A 13,451-nucleotide genomic window follows, 5' to 3' on the forward strand; every position below is an offset into this window, starting at 1 on the left:
CGCGTTTTTTGTAATATGCAACACGTCCAGGGCACTAAAAATTTGGAAATTGAATCATAGGCTCTTGGATTATTTACTGAAGTACAAAACTGCAGTATGAACAACCATGCCATGGCCTCATTACACCTATATCATTTCTCTTTCCGCCGCCGCGGTGGCTCAGTAGCTATGGTGCTCGGCTGCTAGCCCGAAAGACGCGGGTTCGATCCCGGCCGCGGCGGCTGAATTTCTTTGGAGGAGAAATTCGAGGCCCGTGTACTGTGCGATGTCAGTGCACGTTAAAGAACCCCAGGTGGTCGAAATTTCTGGAGCCCTCCACTACGGCGTCTCTCATAGCCTTAGTCGCTTTGGGACGTTAAACCCCATAAACCAAACCAACCATTTCTCTTTCCAAAGCTTGCTGCGCTGTGGTCAATCTAAACTAAGCCTTTTTTTTCAGCCTCCACGTTTCTTCCCCGTAGGTGAGTACCGGTAAGATAAAGCCGTTATATGCCTTTCTCTTGAAGGATTCATGATCTGAGAGAACCTGCCGAATGCGCTCCACTCCATTCTTCTTCTTGTTATTAAAGAAATGAAGATTCGGAAAAGCGGAGCAAACGTGGGTTTGTGGCGTTTGTAAAGATTGGGCAATAAATTTTTAAATCCGGTGGCATCGTTGCGCAGGTTCTTCACTTCTCATATTCTGGGACAGCGTGCGTCGCTGTGCTCTCGCAGGTTAGTGTCTGGCTTCCTGTTTCGCCCACGCTGCACTGTAGATGCAGTGCAGGTGCGTAACAGCTGCTCGTGTCATGAGCAAGAAATACACGTGGATGCCATTCAAACTAAGATTTTAATGCCTGGTTATTAGCGAGAAGCGCTATGTATAGCATCCCTTGGGATAAAAAACTGACTCTTTGGGAAACTTGGTTTGGTTTTATGATATTTAATGTCCCAAAGCGACTCAGGCTATGGATGCCACGCCAAAGCGACTCAGGTTGTGGATACAGCTGTGGAGGGCAGCGGATAATTTCTCACACCTGTAGTTCTTTTACGTGCACTGGCATCGCATAGCACACGTGCGTATAGCATTTCGCATCCACCAAGATACGACCGCCGCGGCCGGGATCTAACCCGGGTCTCTCGGGACAGCAGCTGAACATAAAAACCATTGGATGCCGCGGCGGCAATATTACGCAAACTAGGAAGCCTCTGACCAGAGATGCAACGAGTCCAATGGTATAAGCCGATGAAGGATACCGGTTGGCTTATAATTAGGGGTGTGCGAATATTCGAAATTTTCGAATATAATTCGAATATTATATTTTTAGTATTCGTATTCGATTCGAAATCCAAGTATTCGTGTTGTTTCGAATACTCGACACGACGCGAATATTCGGATCTAACCGAATATTCTATTGCGAGCACCGGCGTTCATTTCGGTCCACAAGTCCTATCGACAGAGACATAACAACATGGCGGCGCCCAGAGCAATGCGTAACGTTGGGCCATGCAGTAGCTGACTGCGCTGGTGAGCTTCTTTGTGGCTATACCTGCGAAGCTGGTATAGTCAGAGCTGTGCACGAAATACCTCGCATTACGTGCCAGTTCAGTGCAAATTGAGAGGGCATTTTCTTTGGCTGGAGAAGTCGTTTCAGCTAGAAGAGAACTACTTCTGCCTGACCATATGGAGCAGCCGGTTTTCCTTCACGACAACATTTTATGTCCATCCCAGCAACGCGCTTTTGTGCTTATGGCAAGCTAGCCTTGATCAATGCTGTGTACTAGCCATCTTCTCTGATATTTCCACTCTTCTAAGAACAATGTTCGAGACTTTGATACTTTTTGTGTAACCACACACACCTTTTGTGCTCATTTCATTACTGATAGTTGAACTGTGATGTTTTTGGGTGCTCAAATAAATGTTTTGTAGTGGTTAAATGCGTCTGTCCTTGATTATTCGATATTCGATTCGATATTCGGAACCAAGTATTCGTATTCGCTTCGTATTCGAAAAATCTGATATTCGCACACCCCTACTTATAATAGATTACCTTGTGGGATATTCTGCGTACCAAGTGAACGGTTGCCGTGTGCTCTCATTCGGGCACTCCTGATGCGATCTTTAACAAGTGACTCTGATATGGCATGCATGGCACTTGATTTGGCGCGAGGATTGGTATCAAGAGGGAAGAATACTGTAACATGACGTTGCTCGTGTAAGAATATCATCAACGGCACAAATCACGGGTTACGTTTCGGGAATTTTGTGCAAAGCAGCCTAGTAAATTATTAAAAGACAGCATGAAGCGATAAGGAAGCACGAAGTGGACCGTTTTCGGGCAGGTAGCCAGATGAGACAGCATAAACCCGCTAACGCCGATATAGGCGCGGCGACAGCCAATAAATTTTTTTGCGATGACGCTACACCAGGATTATATAAAGCCATGCATCTAAGCAGTGTGTGCTAAAGATGCCGCGAAGAGTGTCGAGGGAAGAGCGCCTCGCTGTTGATGAAACCCCGCCCTCCAGGATGTGTGAAGCACTAACGGTCGCTGCGCTGACCCGCGAACAACTCCAGAAAACGAGACGCGCACGCTGGCGCCAACTGACCTCAGCTACGCTTCCTGCAGATGTCAGGGACTTCGGCTGGCTGCGAGGCTGGCGGGTCCTGCCCACAAGAGACCGCCTTGCGGCGTGGGGCGTGGCGCCCTCCGCCCGATGCCCGCAGTGCGGTCTGCTTGAAACTTTGCAGCACGCAATGTTTGAGTGTGTAGTTGCGCGCACCTTTTGGACATTAGTGTCACGCATGTTTTTAACCCGCCTGGAAGCGCGCACTAGTTCTCCCGAAGTGTTTCAAAATATGCTCTTGTGTGTCGGCATGTTCGTTTTGTGGCGGCAGCGTGGAGTGGCATCCTTAAATGGGCGTCCGCAAAGAACAATGTTCCCAATGTTGCAGCGCCTGCGCACGCGCCTCTTTGAACAAGCATGCATGGACGCTCTGTCAATGAGCGAGGCTGAGTTCTTGCGCAAATGGTCGACATACTTTATCGTCCTGCGCGGCGGTCGAGTATCGGCATTTTTACTGCATTACTGACGTGCTCAGTGCTGCGTCACTGAGCATGTGCTTGACTGATCAGAGCATTAAGTTCATCTGTTTTGGTTTGTATTTTCTTTGTTAAAACAGAAAAAATAAACTTCTCTTTCTACGCCTCGCTATAGTTTACACGGCCCGCACAATGTCGCAGCGAGAAATAGCTGCTACAGTTGGGCGCCCAGTTGCCACGGTGAACCGAATTGTCCGGGCATTCACAGGCGAAGAACGGATAGATGATGCTGCACGCGCCATTCCGGAGCGGGCAACAACCCCAAAAGATGATCTTCACATTGTAGCCGCTTCAGTCGACGATCCCTTCCTGACAGCGCGCCAAATACGCCATGAGCTTGGGCTACAAGTTAGCACAGACACTGTGCGCAGGAGACTGCGTGAAGCGGGCATCCAAAGCCGGGTCGCAGCAAGGAAGCCAGTGTTGGAAGCGTCGCATCGCCACCAGCGACTTCAGTTCGCTCAAGAACACGAAGACTGGACGCCGAGCGACTGGGAATACGTCGTATTTGCAGACGAAGCAACGTTTTGTACGCGGTGGGACCAACGCCAAAGATTTTGGCGTCCTGAACATTACCGGTAAGTACTTGGTGCATTTTACAGCCATCCAGTGATGGCAAGTCATATTTTTTTCAGTTGCGATGACCGGTACGTCTGGGACGTGCGCACACGCGGACGCACAGCCATGAAGGATGGGGTGCGGTGAGCTAACAAAGCCTGGGACCCATCCACAGAATTCCAGGCTGTATGACAGCGGACTCCTACGTGGACACATTGGAGCATGCTCATGCCCTACGTGCTGGATGGGCCGTTCCTGGAGGGATTCTTCTGGTTTCAGCACGACCGCACCCCCATCCACACTGCACGAGTTGCACAGGAGTTCCTAGATCGCCAAGCGATCATGCAGCTTGAGTGGCCCATCCGTAGCCCCGATGTGAACATTACTGAAAATATTTGGGCCATGAAGAAATCGAATTTTTTGAGGCGCTTGGGCTCGAGTTACACAACTGCGGTCCAGCTCTGGATCTCCCTATAAGAACAGGAGCTGTTGCGGGCGAGCAGAGAGGTGGTTAACGCGCTCTACAATTCGCTACCTGAGCGAATAGACGCAGTGAAAAGCGCACATGGCGGGAGCAGGCGCTACTAGGTTGTCAATTAGGCAGAACTTCATTTGTACCATGTTTTATTTCCTTTATTTTTTTCCTCTTTTTGCTGCCAACAAGTTCTCCAGTCTTTATTACTCGTTGAAACTAGGACTGGTTTGTTCCTATTCTGTGCTTGTGCCCGAACTCGACTCGCTTCAGTTTTGTTGACGCTTCTCGCTAATAACCAAATTTTAGTTTGAATTGCATCGACGTGTCTTTCTTGTTCATGACACGAGCAGCTCTTACGCACCTGCACTGCATCTACAGTGCAGCGTGGGCGAAACAGGAAGCCAGACACTAACCTGCGAGAGCACAGCGACGCACGCTGTCCCAGAATATGAGAAGTGAAGAACCTGCGCAACGATGCCACCGGATTAAAAAAATTATTGCCCAGTCTTTACAAACGCCACAAACTGACGTTTGCTCTGCTTTCCCGAATCTTCATTTCTTTCGATCAACGGCTTTGAGCCCGAGCTGCAAAAGCGCTCCAGTGGTCTGAAGCAGCGCCACTTTAAAGCTTTTTGGAAATAAGCAAATCGCAACGTGTTTTCTGCGCCTGCGTGAGCCGCGGCCAGTAGAGAAAAGTCGCGAATCAGTGAAGTGAGCGCACTCACCCCGCCGGCCAGATACAAGCGAAAGAACAAGGTGAGTAGTCAAATCGAGCTGCGCTCTAGCTATCGTCAGCCGCCGCAAACATACCGAGATATTATCTGGGCAACAGCGCACAACACTTCGCGGCGCTGGCGTCAGTCCAAGCCGCTCCCGGCCGCTCCCGGCCATGCTTTCCGTCACGTGCTGACGATTGTACTTACCCGTAACAGTATACATTTAATATTTGTTATAATTTTGGAGTGTAATACATCTTCGCGAAAGTATTTATATTATCACCTGCAAGTCCCACTGTTCGGGCATGCTAAACCATAAGGACGGACCGACTGTAAAAGAAAGATTATAATAGCCTTAACAATCACTTATGCTTCCAGCATCAAGAGATGGAAACCTTGGGCACAGTGCATACAGCATATATTGTGAATGTTTTTTTTTTTTTGAAGAGTATGTGCAAACTACGCTTGTAATAGTGTTCTTCGTGAGAGTGGTTGTTCCGAATGGAATAAAGCCATCGGCCTTTTTTTCCCCTTAGACGGCGTCTCCGGCGCTCCCCATGTGGCTGCTATGCACAGCGTCGAACCGCTCTCACAACACACCTGGGGCCCATCTCGTCAAAAAAAAAAAAGGATTACAACGTCGATCTTTTGCCTAATGCGCCGCTGTTCCAAAATTCTATGCAATAACGCACTTTCATTTATGTTCAAAATGAGAATTTTACACCCTGTCAGAAAAACATGAGTGAAGAAAAATACGGTTTAAAATGACTTCTACTGTCATCCCACCGGCGGCATGTGGTTGTTTTTTCTTCTGCTTTTCTAATCAATTAGCATTAAGCGATAACATATTCAGTAATATCCTAAATTGATCAACACCACAAATTAAATAAATAAATTTAAAAAAAATCCCCTGTGCCCCTTGGTTTCTGTGGCTGTTGGCTTCTGTCATATTTATAACGAGCCCCTCATTCCCCTTTCCTTGTTTGCTTAATTTCTAAGCGAGGGCCTCGGTTCTGGCAGCCTTGACGCCATAGGAAGCATAAGAGGGTTCTCACGCAGCTTCCACCCTCTGCGTTCGTTGACGTTCCACGTCACACCTGCGGTAACTAAGGACGTTCCACGTCCGCCGCTTATGAACGTGGGTGGCGCTGATGAACACTCTCAAGGTTAGGTTACTTGTAAACATAAATACCCCCTAAAGCAGAAGATTTGACAGCCGTCGCCGTAGCTCAGAGGTAGAGCACCGGACGCGTAATTCGGAGGTCGTGGGTTCGGATCCCACCGGCGGCATGTGGTTGTTTTTTCTTCTGCTTTTCTAATCAATTAGCATTAAGCGATAACATATTCAGTAATATCCTAAATTGATCAACACCACAAATTAAATAAATAAATAAAAAAAATCCCCTGTGCCCCTTGGTTTCTGTGGCTGTTGGCTTCTGTCATTCTACTCCAATAGTTTTCAACGCTTTAAATACCCCGTGTCGCAGAAAAACCGGTTTCAGCGTTGACCGGCGGCGTGGTCGAAAAACGCCTAAACGACAGAATCCAGATGTCAAACGACATGACCTCGCGCAATTCAAACGTGCCAGCGCGATCACACTCTTGCTTCACGTGTACACTCTTAGAAAAAAGGTAGTAGTACTTACTAACTTTGGGGTAGAAACTGGTTGTCACATACGTTACTACCCTCTTAGTAACTGCAGTTAATAACGGGAAGGTTAGTAACAGTTACAACCCCAGTGAGTTAGTAAGCGCTGCCACCCGCAGTTAGAAACGGAAAGCTAGCAGTATTTACTAAGAAAATGAATAGAAACTCGCATATGTCACTAGATTCTTCGTACGGCGTGCTGGCGTGGCTTGTGAAATTTATGCATACTGGAAAAATAAAAAAGCTTCATAGTCAGTTTGACTAATTCCCGAAAGCAGACAGAGCTATCAGAGCGTGTTGGCCGTAAATCACACCCAACCTTGCATCAACAACCGAGAAAAGCACAAAAGAGCAAGAGTCCCACTCGCGCACGGCGCGTGCACAGATAAATCTTTTTCAGTGTTATACACTCCGGAAATCTGACACTCATTTACGGGCTAGTGTCTCTTAACGGTTGAGCTAAGATCCCAGCGTTAATTATGAAGTTGAGATTGTAGAAACAGCGTAGTCTACCTAACCATACGCCCCTGCAGCCATGTTTAATTAGAAAACCAATTTATTGGCACGACAATCTGTGTCAGTTATAATCCTTGACTTTGTTTTAGGGTAGAAGGAACGGTACTAACTAGGTAGTAACTAGCTACCACAGTTAGTAAAAGGGTAGCAAGGGCTACTTTTACTAATTATACATTCAAGCGGGTAGTAAATAGCTGATAAAAAGTAGTAAAATGAAGTCAGAGTTAGTAACTGCTGCACTTACTACCTTTTTACTGCCTTTTACCAACTTTTTTTTTAAGTGTATATACATATACGTATGCTGCTCCGTCGACGCGCGGAACCGGCACGGTGAAAGACAAACTGGCGCTAGCGCGCTCGGATTGGTCGGAAACGACTTAAGGACGTTTATGTATGCAAAGTAAACTAATTGTGTGGCCGCCGCGGTGGCTCAGTGGCTATGGTGCTCGGCTGCTGGCCCGGAAGACGCGGGTTCGATCCCGGCCGCGGCGGCTGAATTTCTTTGGAGGAGAAATTCGAGGCTCGTGTACTGTGCGATGTCAGTGCACGTCGGCTTCATGAATGGTCTGATATTAATCTACTAAAAATTAATCCTGCAAAAACAAAAGTTATGTTATTTTGTGCAAGAAACATAAATTTTCGTCTAGAAAAAAAGATCACTTGTGGTGGTGAAGAAATTGAAATTGTTCACGAACACACCATACTAGGTGTAACTTTTTCTTCACACCTTACATGGGATTCGCATGTTGAGAAGATAATAAAAAACCTCTCGTTGGTAACAGGTGCAATTGCTCGTTGCCGCGCGTTCCTTCCTGGTAAAATAAAGCTACAAATATATAATGCATTATTTGTCTCGCAAATAAGCTATTGCTCATTAGTCTGGTTGACAACAACTAAGGCCAACATAGAAAAAATTTACCTTCTGCAAAAGAAAGCTATACGTCACATTGCCAATCTTGATTACCTAAGCCACACACGGCAAGCTTTTGAAACATTCAGTGTGTTAAAAATTCAAAGTATGTATGAATTCCGAATATTGCTTTCATTTCATCTGTCGTCATCCTTTAGGTCTATGATTGAAGGCACTGCGCTATTGAAACAGAACGATCACACAGTTAATACTCGCAACACAGACACTTGGTTTGTTCCCCATTTTCGCACTGACTATAAGTTCCAAGTATTACAGCACAATCTTCCAGTAATTTTAAATAGATATAAAGACATAAATAACCCTACTAAGAAAGCATTGCGTGAATTATTTCTTCAAAAATAATCCCTTACGTATAATTCGCGCCTAAGTACAGCTGCTCCCTTGTATCTTATGCAAATATGTTTTCTGTATTTCCCTATTGTAATTTGTTGATGATTTTGTGCTTTCTGGATGTCCTGTTTTGTGAAAACTGTAACCTGACTATGTGTTCGTTTTTATTTTTTTGTGTGTATGTCAATGTTCTCAACAAAGTCTGCTCCTATGCCTTGTAACGGCTGCCTGGGCCTCGTCAAGCTGTATACCTACAGCTTTTAGTCCAGGCAGCCGCCAGAATTTTCTGGAAAATAAATGAAATTGAAATTGAAAGAACCCCAGGTGGTCGAAATTTCCGGAGCCCTCCACTACGGCGTCTCTCATAGCCTTAGTCGCTTTGGGACGTTAAACCCCATAAACCATAAACCATAAACTAATTGTGACGAAAATTAATTTGGGGTGAATTATATGGGATTCAAACCCGCACCCCTCAGCTTGAGAGACGGGCACAATACCCGTGGGCCACAAACGCTCGTTGGTTTAAGCTTCATACAGGCGAACCTGGTGAATGAATTGTGGTCTCTGACTTCGAGTGCTGTCTTAAGAGCATGTACTGATGAGTGCATAGGTAATTATGACTATGCTAATGAGTGATTAGGTAATTCAACCAGATTAATTAGATTTCTGAGATGGTTCATTGTACTTGAATGGCTTGATGCGTGTGCATGTACGATGCATCGATGTGTAAGATGTGCTTCGGGCACCATTGATCGGGGAAGGACAGTTATAAACCCACCACCGAGTGTACTGCCACGTGATGATGCGATACTACATAGATCTCGTACATTAGCTAAATTAGGACATGAGGTCTCGTTTGTCCGGCAGAAATTTTCCATCCGTCGCGGAGTCCGCCAGAGGCTGCTGCGATCCCGTTCGTGTACGGAGAAAGCGGAGCACCGCTTCCCCCCTCCCCCCTTTCCTGCCGTGCGGCTGCAGATACAGCTGCCGATTCGAAGCGACAGTCCGGTAGCGGCATTGCGTTCTACTCGTAAAGGAGAAGCTTAAACGCCCTCCATGTTTTTTGGTCTCGCGTTATTATTTTTGCAGTGACAGAATTTGTAAGACATTAACTGCGCAGCTGACAGAGCGAAGGAGAGGTGGAAACATAATCAGCGCCCTGTGTATATCTTCATTTTGTCTCTCCCTCGTAATTGACATTTAAATGCGTTGCGCCAAGGAGCCCAAATGTGAGAAAATTTAACCTCGCGATTTTTCACGTTGCTGCATCCACGCAAGACCAATTCAAAACTACCTATAATAAGGAAGACATTACTTATTGGCGTCCACGCAAAATGAAGCTACATGGCTAAAAAGGAAAGCTGTATAGCTTCCACACAAGCTTCGCAGTTAAAGAAAAATTATACCCTGCCCGGGTTTTTATTCAACCGTGAAGCTTCTGTGGGCAATTGCTTCTGTATTGCAATTTTACTCCACCTAAGTGGTATTCCATTAAAACACATTGGACTAAGACTACGCAACAGTAATCATGGGCATGAAGAACTTACAGACACGAGGCAACTGAAACTCTAGGCTTGTGCGAATAGTGGTTTTTTGGCCGAAGTGAACTCGAAGCTAACAGTAATTTATTTTCGAATAATTTTATAGAGAATTTTTCGAATGCTTCTGGAACACAAAAAGCGCTAAATGGCTAAACAGGCATTTTCAAAATCATGTACTTTTACCCCACAAGGCAAATACATGAAAAAGAGAATTCATTGAAGCTGTGTCGTACTCAGTGAGCTGTGTCGACTTTTTTCAAAATTTCGATGAAATTCCACTTGCGATGTCTAGATTTGACAAAGTGCACTTATAGGGAGTGAAACTCTCCGTAAGCGCACGTAACTTTCCTGCTTGACAAGGCTATTAACTGCGCCTGTTTCGTTGCACAGCTGTTGCTTTTAAGCGGTGACTCCATGACACCTGCTAGGCGTACGCACCACGCGCCCAGCGACACCTTGCCTCCGGCGTCGGAAAGGGGCGCCCATTTCCGTGTCTCTCATGCTAGCTCCACTTCGAGATCGGCCGTCGCGCTTATTTAGCGTATTTCACGAGAAGAAGAGCGGCTGCGACAGCTGCAGTCACGCCACACTCGTTCGCGGGAGTGAAAGGAGCCGCGGGTCCTCCGAAGAGTGATCTAGGATAACGCGATCTGCTCCCGTGTGGAGCCCACTGCGCATGAGCAGATCGCACAAAGGACGCCACCAGGCGTCGGGGGCCGGCCAGCTGTTTGCGCGTCTTCCCGGTCGGGACCAATCAGCGCGTGCGCACTGGCGGAGCGCGCAAGCTGGTGGCGTTAGGCTGAATCTCTGCATTGGCGCCCGCCGCCGTTATTGCGGGTAGCGCGACCGCAGGCAACTGGCAGGTACAGATCTGGGCGCCGCGTTTGCGTCTGTTCGCGTCTGTTGCCGCGACCATGCGCAGACCGGCTCGAGCATACACGCCGGAGCGCAGCAGGAGGCACGGATTGAGGCCATCCTGGATTAGGTACGCTGAACCAAAACCACTCGCAGCAAGAGTTCAAGAAAAATTATTCGCTAGAGACGAATACATCGAAATTTCGAATAGCAAACATTCGGATAGAATAGAATACTTTACTATTCGATGGAATATTCGCACGTGCATATGGAACTTTCTTCTTTTATTTTATTAATGGCATATGTCATATATTATGACGTGGGCCATGATGACCGCAAATGCAGTTCAAATGCAAATTAAAAATGCAAATGGAAATGCAAAGGACGTTTTATCTCAGCTGAGCCTGTCGGCGGCGCAAATGAGGTGAGTTGAAAGTTAAGCTCCTTTCGGCTTTTCAAGTCTTCAGATAGGCAGGCTCCTATTCACACCTAACCGCTCGCTAAAGCGCTCATGGCAGACACACATTGTAGCACCTAGAGAGAGGAACAACCAGTTCGCCATCTCACATAATGTACGCTGACTATGGGAGATTATAATGCCGTATAATTCCTCTTTAACGCATTATCATGGCGTCTATATTTAATATTTGAGATAGCTCGTTAGGTGGAACTTCCTGCCTTTCCCTTTTCAAAAGAACCGCCTTTCTGAAACTTCTCAAATAAATACAGCTAACGACATGGGTATGAGCGATTTTCGTGCCGCATGAACTGAGAAGAGGATTTTGTTAGTTTTGAAACAAATTACACAGGTAGGACCAGGATACACGCAAAGGCCACAGTTCGAAAAGGGGATACAGAGGTCCCCCATGGGCTGCATGTTCTTCGTGCCTCCAGCGAGTAAGGTGCCTCCTTCCAGGAGCGCGGTGTGTGTTCAGTACCTTTTTTTGTGTCGCAGTCCTGTAGACCTTTGCTCCTTTCCTAGTGTTCAATCAAGTCTCCCAGCTAACTGTGTTCGAAATCTTTGGACACGCTTCAGCCCTTTAACGGCCTCTCGGCTCACCTCAAACACGGATGTTACTCTGAGCCGGTAGAGCACCGGCACCACGATGTGCGCCACGATGAGTGCATTGAGGGGCGCCAGCACCTGGTTCCAGAACATGTGCGTGCCATAGGCGTAGACGTGCGCCGACACTCCGACGATTCCGATGGAGGACATGATGGATGCGAGCGCTGACACTGCTAGCGGCACGGCATGAAGCGACCGGCTGCCCAAGAATACTTCGTCAGCCGTCGACTTCCGGTTCCGCCGGTAGAACGAGAAGTAGAGGCCCAGGCCGAAGTTGGCTCCCATGAGCACCGTGAACACGGTGTACTCGGCCCAAGCTGCGTCCATGCTCTACAGTCGCCGCTGCCACCGTGCTCTCCTGACCACGAGGGGCTGTTCCGGAGGGATCCGTCGACCACGACTGCGGTGACGGTTCTGAGTGGCACGGTGCACTGGTGGTCCTGCAAGGAGATGCGGCGCAGAGCGAATGACGCGCTCCGTAGGGAAGGAGAGACGATTCCAGGAAGGTACCAATATAGCCTACAGCCTGCGGTTTATACCAGCTTACGCCAACAGGCAGACAGCAGCTGCGCGCCTTCTGCACAAAATCTTTCAGCGTCTGAGTACAACAGCCACAATCAACTACCGCTATCTTGCTATTCATATTTATGTACAGAACGCTGCTGCACCAAGCACCGCTTATCATTGGCAGAATGCGATTTCGACTGCAGCGACAGCTGGCATACTTTTGAAGTGTTTCAGACAAAGCCGTTGCGTCGAATAGCGTTGAACCTGCGGTTTAATGAGAAGGCATCGAATATCAGGCATATCATCATCAGGCAAAGAACAGAAAGTCGGTTCGGAACAGAGGTATTTTATATGCAGTCGGTCTTGGGCGGTTTTCTAGATGACCTATAATAGAATACTCTCGCCCAGAGAGGCACAAAAAGGCTTTTCCGAACGCTTTATGGTTTAGTTTATGGTTTATGAGGTTTAAGGGGAGACGCGGGTCTTGATCAAAAAATGCGTAAATTTATATTTTGCAAAAGGGCATATTCGAGATCAATACACTCTAACGTTCCTGCCCTAGAAGGTTGGAGGCCTAAATATAACCTCCAACTACTAAGATATATACATATTCCGCGCCTACAAAGCCCGCAAATGCCGATTTAGGAGCGAAATGCGGCATGACCTCACGCCCGTTGCTTCCCTTTAACACGTCCCCAATGGCCACCATCTTAGTTTTGTTTGAAAGTTGGACCCCTTCCCCACTACCTGGTATTACTCACTACTGCGAAATAGTTTTGGCACGTCGCATTCCGCTGTTTCTTAAGGCCTCTACAACGACTTTGAAATCGCTGGCGCGCGCACTTCCAAAGCGATTTTCTCAGCTTCGTGTTTCTAGCCAAAATTACTTGACTTACTGAAGTTTTTATTACGTTTTTATGGTGCAATTTTAACTATTTTTATACCATTGAATTCTGAAAGAGCTAACTGTGGAGCTATGCTGCTTTTCTTTAGCTGAGTTAAACATTTCAAGTTTTGTGAACCATAATGTCACCTGACAATGCTTGATAATTATGGCGCTTGGGCAAAATTTATCATTCCTATAAGGCGACATACTTCAACAACAATATAATTAGCATAGCTTTGGATGGCAGGTCTTTCCCTACGGTCCTATTTCAATCAAAACCAAAAAAATGTTGAAAGAATGTGTGAACGAAAAACTAGGGCTTCAGTTATTTTACTTTAA

At 46.9% G+C, this 13,451-nt stretch overlaps 1 protein-coding gene across 1 annotated transcript in view; it reads right to left on the reverse strand.

The window, feature by feature from the left end:
• LOC149354197 (sodium-coupled monocarboxylate transporter 2-like) overlaps window positions 1–12,184 on the reverse strand; it is a 71,650-nt gene extending 59,466 nt beyond the window's left edge. The window contains exon 1 of the mRNA XM_089577469.1: window positions 11,714–12,184. Coding sequence (XP_089433595.1) covers window positions 11,714–12,046 — 333 coding nt within the window. The 5' untranslated portion in view covers window positions 12,047–12,184. The remainder of the gene's footprint in view (window positions 1–11,713) is intronic.
• Window positions 12,185–13,451: the final 1,267 nt, after the last annotated feature.

The sequence above is a fragment of the Amblyomma mixtum genome, chromosome 3 (assembly GCF_055824585.1).
Source record: "Amblyomma mixtum isolate Tamu chromosome 3, ASM5582458v1, whole genome shotgun sequence".
NCBI lineage: Eukaryota > Metazoa > Arthropoda > Arachnida > Ixodida > Ixodidae > Amblyomma > Amblyomma mixtum.